Here is a 20,029-nt window from a genome sequence, read left to right as displayed (position 1 = left end):
GCTGTGGGCTGTATTCTCTACAGTAGTCTAATGTTAACTGTGGGCTGTATTCTCTACAGTAGTCTAATGGTAACTGTGGGCTGTGTTCTCTACAGTAGTCTAGTGGTGGCTGTATTCTCTACAGTAGTCTAATGGTAACTGTGGGCTGTATTCTCTACAGTAGTCTAATGGTAACTGTATTCTCTATAGTAGGCTAATGGTAACTGTGGGCTGTATTCTCTACAGTAGTCTAGTGGTGGCTGTATTCTCTACAGTAGTCTAATGGTAGCTGTGGGCTGTATTCTCTACAGTAGTCTAATAGTGGCTGTATTCTCTACAGTAGTCTAATGGTAGCTGTGGGCTGTATTCTCTACAGTAGTCTAATGGTAGCTGTGGGCTGTATTCTCTACAGTAGTCTAGTGGAGGCTGTATTCTCTACAGTAGTCTAATGGTAACTGTGGGCTGTATTCTCTACAGTAGTCTAATGGTGGCTGTATTCTCTACAGTAGTCTAATGGTGGCTGTATTCTCTACAGTAGTCTAATGGTGGCTGTGGGCTGTATTCTCTACAGTAGTCTAATGGAGGCTGTGGGCTGTATTCTCTACAGTAGTCTAATGGTGGCTGTGGGCTGTATTCTCTACAGTAGTCTAATGGTGGCTGTGGGCTGTATTCTCTACAGTAGTCTAATGGTAGCTGTGGGCTGTATTCTCTACAGTAGTCTAATGGTGGCTGTGGGCTGTATTCTCTACAGTAGTCTAATGGTAGCTGTGGGCTGTATTCTCTACAGTAGTCTAATGGTAGCTGTGGGCTGTATTCTCTACAGTAGTCTAATGTTGGCTGTGGGCTGTATTCTCTACAGTAGTCTAATGGTGGCTGTGGGCTGTATTCTCTACAGTAGTCTAATGGTGGCTGTGGGCTGTATTCTCTACAGTAGTCTAATGGTGGCTGTGGGCTGTATTCTCTACAGTAGTCTAATGGTGTCTGTATTCTCTACAGTAGTCTAATGGTGGCTGTGGGCTGTATTCTCTACAGTAGTCTAATGGTAACTGTGGGCTGTATTCTCTACAGTAGTCTAATGGTAACTGTGGGCTGTATTCTCTACAGTAGTCTTATGGTGGCTGTATTCTCTACAGTAGTCTAATGGTAACTGAACAGGGAGTAGGTAGTTCAATTTGGAGATGACAGCGGGCACTGTAAGTCTGCGTCCTAAATGCCAACCTATTCCCTATGTAAGTCACTACTTTTATCAGGGCCAGTAGGGGAACGCGTAGGGTTCTGGTCAAAAGTAGCACACTATATAGGGAAATAGGGTGCAATTTGAGACGCACCCTACGTGTGACATTCCTTCATGCAACATTAACCTCCAGGTGAATTGTACGCACAATTGGTTATTAAACACTTGTGAAATACTTTGTTGGAGGCAGTAGCTGTCCGTTAGCAACTCAGGGTAGTTGAACTGATGTGACATCCATTTGGCCTTGAATATAATGTCTCAGTTCCATTAGGTTATCCATGAAAAGGGTTTATAGTAAATCAATATGGCTGCTGCTTGTATGTCTCAAGTCCTGCTGGTTCTAGTGTTAATATTTCGACTCCACATCTCTTTTCGCTCAACAACGTAATTGTGTGTTGTTGTTTTTTACACAGACTCAACGCTTCAAAATGGTAAATCATACACTGCAATTGGAGGAAGAATGGAGAAAGTAATGAATCCTTGATAGTTAGTTGTGAACTGTCTTCTGCTGTCAATGTGCTGTCATGTAAACGTAGGTTAACCACTACTACACATGTTAAACAACAGTAAGTGTATCATTTACCTGTAGTTTGTAAAATGTTAACAATGATTTCATTATCTCCTCAGCAAAGTGTTACTAATAGACTCAATCTAATTCAAGCCAAACATTTGCAGCGGTGAGGTGACATTGTGAGATGTTGTTGACTTGATAGCTGCTACTATTGATTATTTAATGTCCAGAAAACACATTGGACCACCGTCTGTATCTTCTTCTTACTACAGTTGGCTCTTTCCATTTGTGATATGTTTTCCAATTAGACAGCATCTTTATCTCACAGAGCACCCATTTGGGAGCAGAGAGAGATTCTGCGTCCCAAATGGCTCCCTATTCCCTACACAGCGCACTTCTCACTACTCATTGCCTATAGGTCTCTGGTCAAATGTAGTGCACTACATAGGGAATATGGTGCCGTTTGGGATGCTCACATTGTAAATTAGGTCCATTCAGGCATTCATTAAGGTCATACTCTGTTCCATTATGAGCTGTGATATATTAGCCAGCCTTATTTACTGGCATTATTGACCAGGTATCAGTTACACGGCGGCTGGGTTTTTATTTAGAACAAAAAGTTATCGATGCGGCCCCAGCTGTCAATGACATGTAGGCGCGGCATCTGCTTCGGTAGACAAATGTGATATAGATCAGTAGGGAGAGAGACAGGATGGGTCTTTATGTCGATGCTTCACTCACTCTATTACTATACTGGGCAGCAGGTAGAGAAATCAATGACTCACGTCAATCTACTTCAGAAAGGATAAAACATTAAACAACCGTAAATGTGTTTTAAAATCATTTTGTGAGTTCCTAACTTAATAGTGGCTTGGCTTCCTCATGGAAAGGAAATTGCTCCACGTTTCAGAGTAGTACATTCTTCTTTACTTAATGGCTCCTCATAGCTTAACAAGGACATTTGAAGGGAATTGTCTCCAAGTAGAGCATGTGGTGCACAGTGTGTTCCATGTCATGTCCTTTACTGAGTTCATATTGCTAAGAGCTGTATTTTTTATTTCTTTTTTATTTCGATGTCTTTTATTGTCCGCTTGATGGAAGAAACTGTCTGATTTCTATGTGTGTATGTGTATTTGGGTGTTGCAGGGTTTCAAGGGGAAGATTGTTCTGTGGATATAGACCTCTGCTCACTAGGAATATGCCAAGAACGCACAGTGAACTGCACTGAGACTGGGAATGGACAGAACGTCACATGTATTTGTGAAAAAGGTAATTCCCCATGGTGACATGTTACCTTTCAAACACGACTGATTACAAATGTAGGATCTTAATTTGATCACCCTGTTGCAGGAGAACTTTCCTGCAATTCAGGACATTTAAAACTTGTATTGTGTTTGAGGTTTAAAAAGGCTTCTGTAGTTTGTAATTTCCACTTTGAAATTAGATTTTCCCTCACGAAAAATGTATCAACCCTTACAAAAACGTCCATTAATTATAATCCACATAATAATAATAATAATTCACATATCCTGTTGCTGCAGGATTATTTTCCTGCTGTAGCAAACTGTCTTAAATTAAGACCCTACATCTGTACAGTACATTTATGGAGTAAGTTGTTCATGTTCAAAAATGACATTTCAACTATTTTTAAGATTTGTTTAGAACAATTCATGACAGAAATGTTCAGTTTATTGAGGTGATATTGAGTACATATTAGATATTCATCAGGCTGTTTCCTGTCTCTCTCTTTTTCTAAACGAGGGAACATTAAGAATAGATTATCAAGAATAGATTTGGTTTTCAGGGGGGGATCTATTTCCATCTGCAATACACGACCAAAAGTGTATGGACACCTGCTCGTCGAACATCTCATTCCAAAATCATGGCCATTAATATGGAGTTGGTGCCCCCTTTGCTGCTATAACAGCCTCCACTCTTCTGGGAAGGTTTTCCACAAGATGTTGGAACATTGGTGTGGGGACTTGCATCCATTCAGCCACAAGAGCATTAGTGAGGTCGGAGACTAATATTGGGTAATTAGGACTGGCTCGCATTCGGCGTTCCAATTTATCCCATAGGTGTACAATGGGGTTGAGGACAGGGTTCTGTGCAGACCAGTCGAGCTCTTCCAGACCGATTTCAACAAACCATTTCTGTATGGACCTGGCTTTGTGCATGAGGGCATTGTCATGCTGAAACAGGAAAGGGCCTTCCCCAAACTGTTGCCACAAAGTTGGAAGCACAGAATTGTCTAGAAAGTCATTGTATGATGTAGCGTTAAGATTTCCCTTCATTGGAACTCAGGGGCCTAGCCCGAACCATGAAAAACAGCCCCAGACCATTATTCCTCCTCCACCAAACTTTACAGTTGTCACTATGCATTTTGGGAAGTAGCGTTCTCCTGGCATCCACCAAACCCAGATTAGTCCGTCGGACTGACAGATAGTGAAGCGTGGTTCATCACTCCAGAGAATGCTTTGCGACTGCTCCAGGGTCCAATGGTGGCGAGCTTTACACCACTCCAGCCAACGCTTGGTATTGCACATGGTGATCTTAGGCTTGTGAGCGGCTGCTCGGCCATGGAAACCCATTTCATGAAGCTCCCGACTAACAGTTCTTGTGCTGATGTTTCTTCCAGAGGCAATTTGGATATTGTATGAAGCCTTGAATGTTTAACTATGGGGTTAAAGTTCAACTTGCCTCATGATAGTGAAGCTTGTATCATAAAAATATGATAAAGACAAATATGGTAAAGACAATGAACAGTGATCGTGAAGTTACCTACAGACAGTGAACAGTGTTGTGAAGTTATGCAGGGTACAGACAGTGAACAGTGTTGTGAAGTTATACAGGCTACAGACAGTGAACAGTGTTGTGAAGTTATACAGGGTACAGACAGTGAACAGTGTTGTGAAGTTATACAGGGTACAGACAGTGAACAGTGTTGTGAAGTTATGCAGGGTACAGACAGTGAACAGTGGTGTGAAGTTATACAGGGTACAGACAGTGAACAGTGTTGTGAAGTTATACAGGGTACAGACAGTGAACAGTGGTGTGAAGTTATACAGGGTACAGACAGTGAACAGTGTTGTGAAGTTATACAGGGTACAGACAGTGAACAGTGTTGTGAAGTTATACAGGGTACAGACAGTGAACAGTGTTGTGAAGTTATGCAGGGTACAGACAGTGAAGTTATACAGGGTACAGACAGTGAACAGTGTTGTGAAGTTATACAGGGTACAGACAGTGAACAGTGGTGTGAAGTTATACAGGGTACAGACAGTGAACAGTGTTGTGAAGTTATACAGGGTACAGACAGTGAACAGTGTTGTGAAGTTATACAGGCTACAGACAGTGAACAGTGTTGTGAAGTTATACAGGGTACAGACCAGTGAACAGTGGTGTGAAGTTATGCAGGGTACAGACAGTGAACAGTGTTGTGAAGTTATACAGGGTACAGACAGTGAACAGTGGTGTGAAGTTATACAGGGTACAGACAGTGAACAGTGTTGTGAAGTTATGCAGGGTACAGACAGTGAACAGTGGTGTGAAGTTATACAGGGTACAGACAGTGAACAGTGTTGTGAAGTTATGCAGGGTACAGACAGTGAACAGTGTTGTGAAGTTATACAGGGTACAGACAGTGAACAGTGTTGTGAAGTTATACAGGGTACAGACAGTGAACAGTGTTGTGAAGTTATACAGGGTACAGGCAGTGAACAGTGATCACAAAGCGATGCATGCATTCATCAAAATGTAACTAAAATATGTGCACATGTCCAAACGACCCATCACACATCTAACCACCACACCTAAAATGTAAAACATTATCTTAGTCTGAGCGATTATCCCGTGGAGGTTCAGGCGACCGTATCAATAACCAACAACTTCATTACTCCCCTTGCACTTATTCTGGACGTGTGTCAGAGTGAACGATCATGAGTGATTTGTTATGCAAATGAAAGTGCAACCCTACAGTGAACACCAGCCTCCTCCACCACTCCTCTCTAGTCCTCTACCCAGCTCTGGCTCCACGTCTCAAGGGCAAATTACACGCCGCAGCGGATGGCCTTTCAGAAATGTTTTAGACTGGCAGGGGTTGGCATACGCATTATCTACTGCCTTAATGCTGCACCTGCCAAGATAGCTTAACAGGAATATGTGTCACACTCACACAAACACTCACACACACACAAACACTCACACACACACACACACACACACACACTAAACAGCGTATGTACCGGCACCACCTCCTAGAACTGTCTCCCTCACTGCAATGTGTCCTTGCTATGTGTTCTTACACTCCATTATATTTTACAAGCTAAAAGCATTGTTTCAGAAGCAATAAAAGTGGTCGCCCTAGTATCTGTCAGAGAAGCATGGCTAAACCCAAGACACTGGGTTTGTCCCAAATGACACCCTGTTCCCTAAATAATTCACTACAGAGCCCTATGGGCCCTGGTCAAACATAGTGCACGAAATAGGGAATAGTGTGCCATTTCTTATTTCTTAAAAGTGGGGACTCTGTAATGATCAATACCCGGGAGGAAGTGACGCGTGTTGCTGATGCGACAGACACACTTGGTTTCAGGATTTTAATAGTCCTTTCTCTCCTTCCCAAATGGCACCCTATTCCCCATGGGCCCTTTTCAAAAGGAGTGCACTATATAGGGAATAGGGTGCCATTTGTGACATTGATAGTCTTTGTCAAAACACTCAAAAGTGCCCACTGACAGGAAGAAAGCACATTTTAAAAACAAGAAGTACTGATGTGAAAAAAGACTACAAGAAAAGAGTAATGTCCAACTGAAACGTGTCTTTACATTTAACCCTCTGAATCAGAGAGGTGCAGGAGTCATTTAATCCTTTGAATCAGAGAGGTACAGGAGTCATTTAACCCCTCTGAATCAGAGAGGTGCAGGAGTCATTTAATCCTTTGAATCAGAGAGGTACAGGAGTCATTTAACCCCTCTGAATCAGAGAGGTGCAGGAGTCATTTAACCCCTCTGAATCAGAGAGGTACAGGAGTCATTTAATCCTTTGAATCAGAGAGGTACAGGAGTCATTTAACCCCTCTGAATCAGAGAGGTACAGGAGTCATTTAACCCTCTGAATCAGAGAGGTACAGGAGTCATTTAATCCTTTGAATCAGAGAGGTACAGGAGTCATTTAACCCCTCTGAATCAGAGAGGTGCAGGAGTCATTTAACCCCTCTGAATCAGAGAGGTACAGGAGTCATTTAATCCTTTGAATCAGAGAGGTACAGGAGTCATTTAACCCCTCTGAATCAGAGAGGTACAGGAGTCATTTAACCCCTCTGAATCAGAGAGGTACAGGAGTCATTTAACCCCTCTGAATCAGAGAGGTGCAGGAGTCATTTAACCCCTCTGAATCAGAGAGGTGCAGGGGCCTGCCTTAATGGACGTCCACGTCATCAGCGCCCGGGGAAGAGTTGTTGTTGAGGGATAACTGCCTTGCTCATGGGCAGAACGGCATTCGAACTGGCGACCTTTCGGTTACTGGCCCAACGCTTTTAACCACTAGGTTACCTGCCGCTCCAGGTGTGGGCTGAAATAGCCGAGGGTGCTTTGTGTTGTTCAACTATCTCTGTTACAGCTAAGTCCAGTAATGTAATAATGGGTTTAACTAAGTCCAGTAATGTAATAATGTCTTTAACTAAGTCCAGTAATGTAATAATGGGTTTAACTAAGTCCAGTAATGTAATAATGGGTTTAACTAAGTCCAGTAATGTAATAATGTCTTTAACTAAGTCCAGTAATGTAATAATGTCTTTAACTAAGTCCAGTAATGTAATAATGGGTTTAACTAAGTCCAGTAATGTAATAATGGGTTTAACTAAGTCCAGTAATGTAATAATGGGTTTAACTAAGTCCAGTAATGTAATAATGGGTTCAACTATCTCTGTTACAGCTAAGTCCAGTAATGTAATAATGATCTTCCATTGAAATGTGTAGGCTCTACATTACATTGTGTTTCTACCACCATTACCCGGCCAATGCATGGCCAGCACCTGCGTTGATTGTTAAGCTCAGGGAATCACTGTTTAGCATTCGCTCAGAGAAGGCAATGCATTAACTTTATCTGGACATGATTGCATCAGTGATCATGGTCTGTTTTACAAGACTCTCCAGACAACTCTTCAGATAGAGCACCGGTAAATAGATTTTCAGTGGCCATGTGTCAAACCTGGTTTCAAATAGCATTTGTTTTCTTTAAAATACTTTGGCTGAGCTTGACTGAGCTAGCCTGGCATAATGTAACCAACGGATTAGTACCAAAAGTGTAAATCTCACTCATCTGGCAATCTAGGCAGTGGATCAATCAAACCGTCAAAGTATTTGTAATAGAACGAATACTCTTTGAACCCAGGTACTAACAACAGGGTTGGGGAAAGAACTGATACTTATGATCCCCATAGGTGCTTGTTATGGTGCAAGGCTTCGATAGAATGGCACTCTGCCTGCCCTGTCGAACATTGGGCCAAACACCTCTCTCCCTCTCTCTCTCTTTTTCTCTTTTCTCGCTATCTCTTTTTCTCACTTCTTTTCTGTCTGTCTGTCTGTCTGTCTGTCTGTCTGTCTGTCTGTCTGTCTGTCTGTCTGTCTGTCTGTCTGTCTGTCTGTCTGTCTGTCTGTCTGTCTGTCTGTCTGTCTGTCTGTCTGTCTGTCTGTCTGTCTGTCTGTCTGTCTGTCTGTCTGTCTGTCTGTCTGTCTCGTCCTCCACTTTCACTTCAGTCAATGCGTTAGTTAGTCATCTCACCACTGCTTCCCCTGCCTACACACCTTATTGACGATATTGAATAAAGGTAGGGAGGTGTTTGTGTGATCACAAGCCTGTGTGTGTGTGTGTGTCCCTATCTGTGCCTGTCTGTGTGTTTCCTGCGTCTCTTGGAATGGAGGATGTGAGTTTAGTGTTAGATCAGATCACAGGATCACACAGATCACAATGTCCGTACTGTGAGACGCCTAAGACAGAGCTACAGGGAGACAGGACGGACAGCTGATTGTCCTCGCAGTGGCAGACCACGTGTAACAACCCCTGCACCCGATCGGTACATCCAAACATCACACCTGCGGGACAGGTACAGGATGGCAACAACAACTGCCTGTTACACCAGGAATGCACAATCCCTCCATCAGTACTCAGACTGTCCGCAATAGGCTGAGAGAAGCTGGACTGAGGGCTTGTAGGCCTGTTGTAAGGCAGGTCCTCACCAGACATCATCGGCAACAACGTCGCCTATGGGCACAAACTCACCGTCGCTGGACCAGACAGGACTGGCAAAAAGTGCTCTTCACTGAGGAGTTGCGGTTTTGTCTCACCAGTTGTGATGGTCGGATTCGCGTTTATCGTCGAAGGAATGAGCGTTACACCGAGGCCTGTACTCTGGAGCGGGATCGATTTGGAGGTGGAGGGTCCGTCATGGTCTGGGGCGGTGTGTCACAGCATCATCGGACTGAGCTTGTTGTCATTGCAGGCAATCTCAACGCTGTGCGTTACAGGGAAGACATCCTCCTCCCTCATGTGGTACTCTTCCTGCAGGCTCATCCTGACATGACCCTCCAGCATGACAATGCCACCAGCCATACTGCTCATTCTGTGCGTGATTTCCTATAAGACAGGAATGTCAGTGTTCTGCCATGGCCAGCGAAGAACCCAGATCTCAATCCCATTGAGCACGTCTGGGACCTGTTGGATCGGAGGGTGAGGGCTAGGGTCATTCCCCCCAGAAATGTCCGGGAACTTGTAGGTGCCTTGATGGAGTGGGGTAACATCTCACAGCAAGAACTGGCAAATCTGGTGCAGTCCATGAGGAGGAGATGCACTGCAGTACTTAATGCAGCTGGTGGCCATAACAGATACTGACTGTTTCTTTTGATTTGGACCCCCCCCCCTTTGTTCAGGGACACGTTATTCCATTTCTGTTAGTCACATGTTTGTGGAACTTGTTCAGTTTATTAGATCATGTTAAGTTTTCTGAAAATAAACGCAGTTGACAGTGAGAGGACATTTCTTTTTTTGCTGAGTTTATTAGATCATATCACAGGATCTGGCCTGTTTAATGTTATATATTAGATCATATCACAGGATCTGGCCTGTTTGTTATATATCAAAGAGCCAATTAATGCCTCATATTAACAATGATTAAACGATCCACACACACGCAGATACACATACTCGCACAAACACACACACACATGCAGATACACATACTCGCACAAACACACACACACATGCAGATACACATACTCGCACAAACACACACACACATGCAGATACACATGCACACTCACACTCACACAAAGACACACACACATGCAGATACACATGCACACTCACACAAACACACACACACATGCAGATACACATGCACACTCATACAAACACACACACTGGATCAGAAACAGCTTTGTAAAGCAGCTTCAGAGTGGGGAAACAAAGTCATACAAATCTTAATTGGCTGACAGATAAAACTAACCAAAGAGATTCACTAAACACCCAGTAATAAGTGTGTGTGTGTGTGTGTGTGTGTGTGCGTGTGTGTGTGCGTGTGTGTGTGTGCGTGTGTGCGTGCGTGCGTGTGGGCGTGCGTGTGCGCGCATGTTTCTGTCATGCAGGCTTTGGTGGGCCGTTCTGTGAGGTGAATCTGAACGACTGCAAGTCGATGCCGTGCCAGAACGGAGCTGTGTGTGTGGACGGTGTTGACCTGTATCACTGCTTCTGTCCAGCTGGTAAGAGCCAGTCTGTGTTCCACATGGCACCCTATTCCCTGTACAGCAAGAAGGTAACCTATTGCAATTGAGGAAATTATTGTGATTTAAAATATCAATAAAAAAATGGATGTAGAAAAATCAAATACAAAATAAATTGTGCCGCAGGCTACCTGGTTTGTCATCTCCAAGGCAGTACATTAATGTAGCACTAAATGAATGATAGGCTATAGTATCACAGCCTGTGCATTACCACTGAATCAACATATATGCATACAACCACTGCTGAGGGACAAATGAAATAATAATAAAAGTGACCTTTTTATCTAAGACATCACCTGATTATTACTGGGTGTTTTCAGGCCATTAAGTTATATCAGCACATATCTAACATTCAACAAGATGAAAGGTTAATGTGATGAAGGACAGTGAGCTGTAGATTTCTACTAGCTAAACCAGATGAAAGGTTAATGTGATGAAGGACAGTGAGCTGTAGATTTCTACTAGCTAAACCAGATGAAAGGTTAATGTGATGAAGGACAGTGAGCTGTAGATTTCTACTAGTTAAACCAGATGAAAGGTTAATGTGATGAAGGACAGCGAGCTGTAGATTTCTACTAGCTAAACCAGATGAAAGGTTAATGTGATGAAGAACAGTGAGCTGTAGATTTCTACTAGCTAAACCAGATGAAAGGTTAATGTGATGAAGGACAGCGAGCTGTAGATTTCTACTAGCTAAACCAGATGAAAGGTTAATGTGATGAAGGACAGTGAGCTGTAGATTTCTACTAGCTAAACCAGATGAAAGGTTAATGTGATGAAGGACAGTGAGCTGTAGATTTCTACTAGCTAAACCAGATGAAAGGTTAATGCCATGAAGTGAAGGACAGCGAGCTGTAGATTTCTACTAGCTAAACCAGATGAAAGGTTAATGTGATGAAGGACAGTGAGCTGTAGATTTCTACTAGCTAAACCAGATGAAAGGTTAATGCCATGAAGTGAAGGACAGTGAGCTGTAGATTTCTACTAGCTAAACCAGATGAAAGGTTAATGTGATGAAGGACAGTGAGCTGTAGATTTCTACTAGCTAAACCAGATGAAAGGTTAATGTGATGAAGGACAGTGAGCTGTAGATTTCTACTAGTTAAACCAGATGAAAGGTTAATGTGATGAAGGACAGTGAGCTGTAGATTTCTACTAGCTAAACCAGATGAAAGGTTAATGTGATGATGAACAGTGAGCTGTAGATTTCTACTAGTTAAACCAGATGAAAGGTTAATGTGATGAAGGACAGTGAGCTGTAGATTTCTACTAGTTAAACCAGATGAAAGGTTAATGTGATGAAGGACAGTGAGCTGTAGATTTCTACTAGCTAAACCAGATGAAAGGTTAATGTGATGATGAACAGTGAGCTGTAGATTTCTACTAGCTAAACCAGATGAAAGGTTAATGTGATGAAGGACAGTGAGCTGTAGATTTCTACTAGCTAAACCAGATGAAAGGTTAATGTGATGAAGGACAGTGAGCTGTAGATTTCTACTAGCTAAACCAGATGAATGGTTAATGTGATGAAGGACAGCGAGCTGTAGAGCTCTACTAGCTAAACCAGATGAAAGGTTAATTCCATGAAGTGAAGGACAGCGAGCTGTAGAGCTCTACTCCTTTTCTCTGACATTTTCTGCTCCCATAAACTTATTCGACTGCATGGTCACGCTACAAAATGACTATCATTAGCACTGTCACAGGCCGTGGCTGCAGAGGTACCCATGACTAATGCCAGGCTATCAGCACCATCGGTGCAGGGCAAATTCTCATCATTCCTCACTACTGACCAGAACTGAAGTTCCAAATGGTATCCTATTCCATATATAGTGCACTACTTTTGACCAGGGCCCTATGAGCTCTGGTAAAAGTAGTTCATTATGTAAGGAATAGGGTGCCATTTATGACTCACCCATCCATGGAACCAATTTCCATCTCTCTCCATGTCATAAAACTTGACAATTATCCTTTGTCCATTAATAATGCATAACAGTCCTCGGCCGAAATCAAGGTTTAATCAGAGGTATGTCTCACAGGTAGGACATCGACGACACAGCCAATAAATTATTGGCAAAATTGCCTGATATTTATGCCCCTTCTCCCCTCTCCACTCATAACTTAATGACATAAATGGCGCCGACCAATTTATGACAGGAATTAGGCATGTAAGTGTGAAGATGGCTTGATGAGATCATAGAGGTAAAATACTGTACAGTAAATGTTTATATTCCAGGATATCTCGTCTTTAAAAAGCAGGAGAAATACACCCACAACTGCAAAAACAAACTAATCACTTGTTTTACATGACCTGTAATGACATGTTGATCATAGGACTGGTTCCGTTTCTAACTGACTGAATAAAAACACGGCCTCGTTTTTTACTTGGCGTCTCCATTTGATGCTTAACTCTGCCTTTGAGTTGGTTTGAAAGTCTGATCTACTACGCCATCCAACTGTATGTGATAGTGAGATGTTATCTCCAACTGTATGTGATAGTGAGATGTTATCTCCTACTGTATGTGATAGTGAGATGTTATCTCCTACTGTATGTGATAGTGAGATGTTATCTCCTCCTGATATAGGGTTTGAGGGGCTGAACTGTGAAATCAACTATGATGAATGTGTCTATGGATTCTGCGCCAACAATTCCACATGTGTTGACCTGGTTGCCGACTATGGATGCATCTGCCCAGTGGGGTTTGTTGGTAAGAGATGAATGTTATCATTCTTATTAAATCATACATATCTATGTCCGGGAAACCCGTCCCTCACTGTATATGGTCTGTAATAACCACAAATGTCTTCACTATTCTGGTCATGTCTGTGGGTTAAAAAACAGCACTGTATATCAACCCATCAGCCTAATGGTGATAATATTTGAGGAGTAGAGGCCTAAAAATTGTCAGAGTTGTCACTGTAAGCTGTTTGCTAATTGACTGACTCAAGAGCATATTAACTGGAATTCTGAAAGTGCATAGAAGGGGATTAGAGATCAGTCCTGGGTTCAAATACTATTTGAAATCATTTCACACACTTTATCTATTCTTGATTGAGCGTCCCTGGCTTAACAGACCAATAGAATAGTCCTAAACTGTAAATCCCGCCCATCGGAGTGTTTTCTCTAGCCTGCCTGGAGTGCCAAGTATTTTAAATATTTCAAATACGTTTTGAACCCAGGTCTGTTAGAGCCATCTTTATTCCTGCTCCCGAGGGGGAGACTAGAGAGTAAAGGGCCTCAGACTAAGATGTTAATACTCTTACAATCCTGTGTGGAGTACGGATGATCTCTGACGGACATATACCAGACCCCAACACTTACAGTACATCTAGTTCATGTTTATTCTACATTCCATCCTTACATTCAAGTTTCAAGTTTTATTATTAGACATATGTACAGGATACACATGGTATGCACCGTCCAATGAAATGCTTACTTGCAGGTTCCTTCTGGACAACGCAAGAACAATAAGAAATAATAAAAGATAAGAATATGAACGTGAAGTAAATGGCTCAGTAGAATAAAAAAAAAACATTTTAGCATACGTATAATACATGAAGGCACAATTTATAGTCCAATATTTACACGTTTTGGTGGGCAAGTGGTTAAATTGTGCAGTATTTAGCAGTCTGGTAGCAGCAATTGAGTGCATGTGTGCTGAGGTGTGGAGAGTCAGTGCAGGTTGTATTCTAAAAAATATTGTACAAATTTAATAATGGGATTTTTTTACCAACAATTTCAATGGCAGAAAAATCCCTGATGTTTCAAGTAGATGTCTTGGATGGGTGGGAACACGGCCCCAGTGATGTACTGGGCCATCTTCACCACCCACTGGAGGGCCTTGCGAATGTGGACGGATCAATTTCCGTACAAGGTCATGATGCAACCGGTCAGGACGCTCTCGATGGTGCAGTGGTAGTATTTGGAGAGGACCCGGGGTGGCATGCCAAATTAATTTTGTTGCCATACGAAGTAGAGGCACTAATGCGCCCTCTTGACAAGAGTGGTGGTGTTGTTGGTCCATGTCAAGTCCTCGGTGATGTGGACGCAGAAGAACTTAAAACTGCCGACTCTCTCTACTGCAGTCCTGTTTGATGTGGATTGGGACGTGTTCCCTCCTCTGCTTACTGAAGTCCACAATCATCTCCTTTTTTCTGTCCTTACGTTGAGATATAGTTTTTTGTCCTGGCACCACAATGCCAGTTCACTTACCTCCTCCCAATAGGGTGACTCATCGTTGTTGGTTATCAGGCCTACAACCCTGGCGTCGTCAATAAACTAGATGATGGAGTTGGTGTGGTGCAAAGCCACACAGTTGTGGGTGAACAGGGAGTACAACAGAGGGCTGAGGAAACACCCCTGGGGTGCCTTGTGCTTAGTCAGAGTGGGGCTCTGAGCTTGGTGTCGAGCCTGGAGGGAACAATAGTGTTGAAAGCTGAACTGTAGTCTATGAACAGCATTTTCACATAGGTGTTCCTGTTGTCCAGATGTGTTAGAGCTGTTTGAATAGCGATGGAAAAGGCATCTTCCGTGGATCTGTTGGAGCGGTAGGCACATTGGAGGGGTCCAGTGTGCCTGGCATGATGGCTTTGACGTGGGCCATGACCAACCTCTTGAAGCTGTTTTTCTGGGCACTGGGACGATGGTGGTCTCCTTGTAGAAAGTGTGGAGTCCAGCCTGGGACAGGCACAGGTTGAAGCAGTGCGCCAGCTGGTCAGCAGGCACTCTGAGGCGGCTTTGTGAGTATTCACTCTTTTGAGAGTTTTCCTTACGTCAGCCTTGGAGAACGAAAGCACCTGGTCGTCCGGAGCAGCGAGAAAATGCCTGGATGACTCAGTATTGTCTGCTTGGAAGGGAGGCTTCAGTGGGCACCACAAAGCTGGATTTGCCATTGTAGTCCTTGGTAGCCTGCAGTCCTTGGTAGCCTGCAGTCCTTGATAGCCTGTAGTCCTTGATAGCCTGTAGTCCTTGACACAATGCGTCGCAAGTCTGAGTTGTTGAACATGGATTCAAGTATTTTTTGCGTCCCTAATAGATTTGCAGATTTGCTTGTATCCATCGCGTGCTATCGAGTCGTCTGGGTTCGTTCAGCTGACATGGAATGTTGCAGTACGGGCTCTCAGCACGGTATGGATTTCTCCGTACCGTTCATCCAGGATTTTTGGTTGTGGCATGTCCGGTTTGTTATTGTGGGTACACCATCATCAACACATTTCCTAATGAAGCCTTTGACTGACGATGTATATTCCTCAATGTTGATGGATGAGTCCTGGGGGGATGAATCTTTGATATTTCAATCAGTATTAACAAAACAGTCCTGCAGCATTAGGTCTGCCCCCTCTGTCCAGCACCTCACTATTCTCGGAGTTGGTGGTTCCCTCTTGAGATGCAGCTTGTAGGCGGGGAGTAGGGAGAGAGACGCGATCTAATTGGCCGAAGTGGGTGCGGGGATGATTTTGTATGTGTCACAGATGTTTGTGTACACATGGTCCAGCACGTTGTTTCCTCTCATGGGGCAAGATACATATTGATGATATTTTTGAATAATTTAGTTTAAAATCTCACGCGACAATAAAGCTGTGATAAAAACACATGAATTCAGCTTCATTTCAAATGAACACATACTGTACACTCTTCTCCCTGAGACGGAGACAGTCCACTACATATTTGACATTCCATCCTTTACATTCAGCTTCATTTCAAATGAACACATACTGTACACTCTTCTCCCTGAGACGGAGACAGTCCACTACATATGACATTCCATCCTTTACATTCAGCTTCATTTCAAATGAACACATACTGTACACTCTTCTCCCTGAGACGGAGACAGTCCACTACATATTTGACATTCCATCCTTTACATTCAGCTTCATTTCAAATGAACACATACTGGACACTCTTCTCCCTGAGACGGAGACAGTCCACTACATATTTGACATTCCATCCTTTACATTCAGCTTCATTTCAAATGAACACATACTGTACACTCTTCTCCCTGAGACGGAGACAGTCCACTACATATGACATTCCATCCTTTACATTCAGCTTCATTTCAAATGAACACATACTGTACACTCTTCTCCCTGAGACGGAGACAGTCCACTACATATTTGACATTCCATCCTTTACATTCAGCTTCATTTCAAATGAACACATACTGTACACTCTTCTCCCTGAGACGGAGACAGTCGACTACATATTTGACATTCCATCCTTTACATTCAGCTTCATTTCAAATGAACACATACTGTACACTCTTCTCCCTGAGACGGAGACAGTCGACTACATATTTGACATTCCATCCTTTACATTCAGCTTCATTTCAAATGAGCAGATATACAGAACTGCAGTCATTTAGTCTCCCCTCCCTGTGATGTAAATGGCAGAATGTAGACAGCAGATATACACTACCGCAGTCATTTAGTCTCCCCTCCCTGTGATGTAAATGGCAGAATGTAGACAGCAGATATACACTACTGCAGTCATTTAGTCTCCCCTCCCTGTGATGTAAATGGCAGAATGTAGACAGCAGATACACAATACTGCAGTCATTTAGTCTCCCCTCCTTGTGATGTAAATGGCAGAATGTAGACAGCAGATACACAGTACTGCAGTCATTTAGTCTCCCCTCCTTGTGGTGTAAATGGCAGAATGTGACAGCAGATACACAGTACTACAGTCATTTAGTCTCCATGAATACTGTCAGAATAATGATGGGATATTTTTTGTGCACATTGGTTCTGTTGTATTTGTCCTTCTGAAAATGTTTTTGTTTGACTTTTCCAGGTAAAAACTGCTCTACACCTGTTATTGAATGTGCGTCAGGGGATAGGACAAAATGCAAAAATGGCGGCACCTGTTATATCTTTGCCGGAGTGGTTCACTGCACTTGTCCACCAGGTAAAGTTTGTCCCCTTATCAGATAGTGTACTGTAAACTACAGTTTACTCTGAGAAAACAAGGTCCTACCTAGAAGCAGAAATGCTGCTGACTTGCCCCTGTAGAAACCCTTCTGGTTCTTTTTTAAAACCCTTTCTTCAGAAGGACCTCCTTGGTTCCAAGGTTCCATCTACAACCTCTTATCCCTCTAACCCTTTAGAACCATTTTCTCTGAAGTAGCTAACAAAAGACCTGCGTCTGGGTGATTTAATCCTGTTGATATATCGTTATCTGGCTCTGCTGAACTTACATTAAACCACAAAACACCTAGTTTAAAATGTCCTGCATTGCAGGAAAGTTATCCTGCAACAGCGTGTTCAAATTAAGATCATATATCTGAAATCCATTGAAGTCAAATTAGTATTATGCCTCCATCTTTGTACACAATCATTGTTCAGCAATTTATTCATTAAGATCCTCCGGTTGTTTTTAGATGCTCTTGTTGTTTATTCTACAATAATCCCTTTTGTAAAATCGGTAGTAAAAGGCTGAGTCCTAAATGGCCACATATGGCTCTGGTCAAAAGTAGTGTAGGGAATAGGGTGTCATTTGGGACGCCGGCAAAGAGGCTATGTTATTGTTATTGATTACTCTGTGTGCACTCTGTTATTACCAAACCAAACCTAATTTAAATATCATCCACTGGGTCATAATAGAGAGTAGTCGACCAAAGCCATGCATTACTTGAATGAGTGTCTAATTATGAATGTAGGAAAACACAAACACCCCTCAATACCTATATGTAGGTTGGTGGTTGGACTATATTTACAAATCCTATTTCCTAGTATTTCCACTGTCTAAGGCCCTCTATTCCTAGTTTTTCCACTGTCTAAGGGCCTCTATTTCCTAATATTTCTATTGTCTAAGGGCCTATATTTCCTAGTATTTCTACTGACTAAGGGCCTATATTTCCTAGTTTTTCCACTGTCTAAAGGCCTCTATTTCCTAGTATTTCCACTATCTAAGGGCCTCTATTTCATAGTATTTCCACTGTCTAAGGGCCCCTGTCAAATCCTATTTCCACTGTCTGAGGGCCCCTATCAAATCCTATTTCCACTGTCTGAGGGCCCCTATCAAATCCTATTTCCTAGTACAGTATTTCCACTGTCTAAGGGTCTCTATCAAATCCTATTTCCTAGTATTTCCACTGCCTAAGGGCCTCTAACTAAGAAAAACATAACATATGTAAAGCAGAAATCCTAAAAGAAAAACGTCTTACAATGACAGGAGCATCCTGAGAAATGACAATCCAAGCCTGTGTATCAGAAAGGGTAGAAGAATAGAACACAGAACACAGCTGCTATTCAACACACAGACATCAATCAGCTCTTTGATCCAAACCCCAATGCATACAGGATGGGGAGCCGATGACTGCTCTGCACCCGTGAACCAGTGTGTGTTGAATCCCTGTGACCCGGAGGGGACCCTGTTCTGTGAAGAGCTGCCGAACGGCTTCAAATGCGTCTGCCAACACGGGTACATGGGGCGGCTGTGCGAAATCCCCATAAGTCACTGCGTCGATGGGCTGTGTCATCACGGATCAAAGTGTGTGGATCTACCGAGAGGATTCAAGTGCCATTGTTTACCCGGTAAGCTAATCACCAGGAACAAAGAAACAGGGCATGTGATTTTAATGGGGTGTGTGTGCGTGCTTGGCGTGTGCGTTGCCCTGTAAGACGTTGGCTCCTTGTTACTGAAACCTGTGGTAATGTTTATATTTATTTCAGGGTCTTGTCCCTGCATTTAGGATGACTGAATACTAAAATGAGAAATATGAATGCAGCGTTTCCTAAACCTCTCCTCAAGTACCTCTGGCTGCCCCACTTATTTCCTACTGAAACAAGAACACCTGATCAAATTAGTAGTTGACCAATTGAATCAGGTGTGTTAGTGAGTTAGTTAACCAGTTGATGGGAGCCAATAACAAGGTGTGTTATTATGTTAACCATTTGATCGGAGCCAATGAAAAGGTGTGTTAGTGGGTTAAGGAGCCAATAGAAAATGTGTGTTAGTGGGTTAAGGAGCTAATAGCATCCCAGAGAGATGAGTAATGTTTGATAAAGAGGCGTTTGGAATTGGGATAAAGTCACTCTGTGAATTTCCAGTATAAGATTCACAGATTTTAACTAAAAAAACACATTATTACATTCTCAAAATGATTCCCTCATAATTCCACCCCTTAATTCAGAGGGTCTCATTCGTCTCTTCTTCATTCAGGTTTAACGGGACGATTCTGCGAGGTGAACATAGATGACTGTGAAGAGAAGCCGTGCGGTGTTCTAAGTATTTGCAAAGACACCGTCAACGGCTACAATTGTTTCTGTGCACCTGGATTCATTGGTGAGTATCTACGTTATCAACAGGGGATGTCAGGGCAATTTCCCCTTTGCTCGTAATTCCATCGACTGTTTGTCTTTTGGTGTCAAAGACCTCAAGCCTCCCTATGTAGGTTGGTATTGTTAAACACTTATTTACTTTCCACATGTCATACGGCAGTTCCATTACACACTTCCCTCAGTATCGTTCAGTTCCTCTTCTCTCAGTAACGTTCAGTTCCTCTTCTCTCAGTATCGTACAGTTCCTCTTCT

The 20,029-nt window shown here is 42.8% G+C and overlaps 1 protein-coding gene across 1 annotated transcript in view; it reads left to right on the top strand.

Annotated features, from left to right (window-relative positions):
- Nucleotides 1-20,029, top strand: part of LOC115153628 (protein eyes shut homolog) — a 220,383-nt gene that overhangs the window by 82,292 nt on the left and 118,062 nt on the right. Inside the window, exons 12-17 of the mRNA XM_029699265.1 lie at nucleotides 2,871-2,993; nucleotides 10,367-10,480; nucleotides 13,084-13,206; nucleotides 17,289-17,402; nucleotides 18,797-19,030; nucleotides 19,659-19,781. Coding sequence (XP_029555125.1) covers nucleotides 2,871-2,993; nucleotides 10,367-10,480; nucleotides 13,084-13,206; nucleotides 17,289-17,402; nucleotides 18,797-19,030; nucleotides 19,659-19,781 — 831 coding nt within the window. The remainder of the gene's footprint in view (nucleotides 1-2,870; nucleotides 2,994-10,366; nucleotides 10,481-13,083; nucleotides 13,207-17,288; nucleotides 17,403-18,796; nucleotides 19,031-19,658; nucleotides 19,782-20,029) is intronic.

This window comes from Salmo trutta, chromosome 18 (genome assembly GCF_901001165.1).
Source record: "Salmo trutta chromosome 18, fSalTru1.1, whole genome shotgun sequence".
Taxonomy (NCBI): Eukaryota; Metazoa; Chordata; class Actinopteri; order Salmoniformes; family Salmonidae; genus Salmo; species Salmo trutta.
Note: the sequence above shows the minus strand (reverse complement) of the source record. Positions and strands in the feature narration are given on the sequence as shown.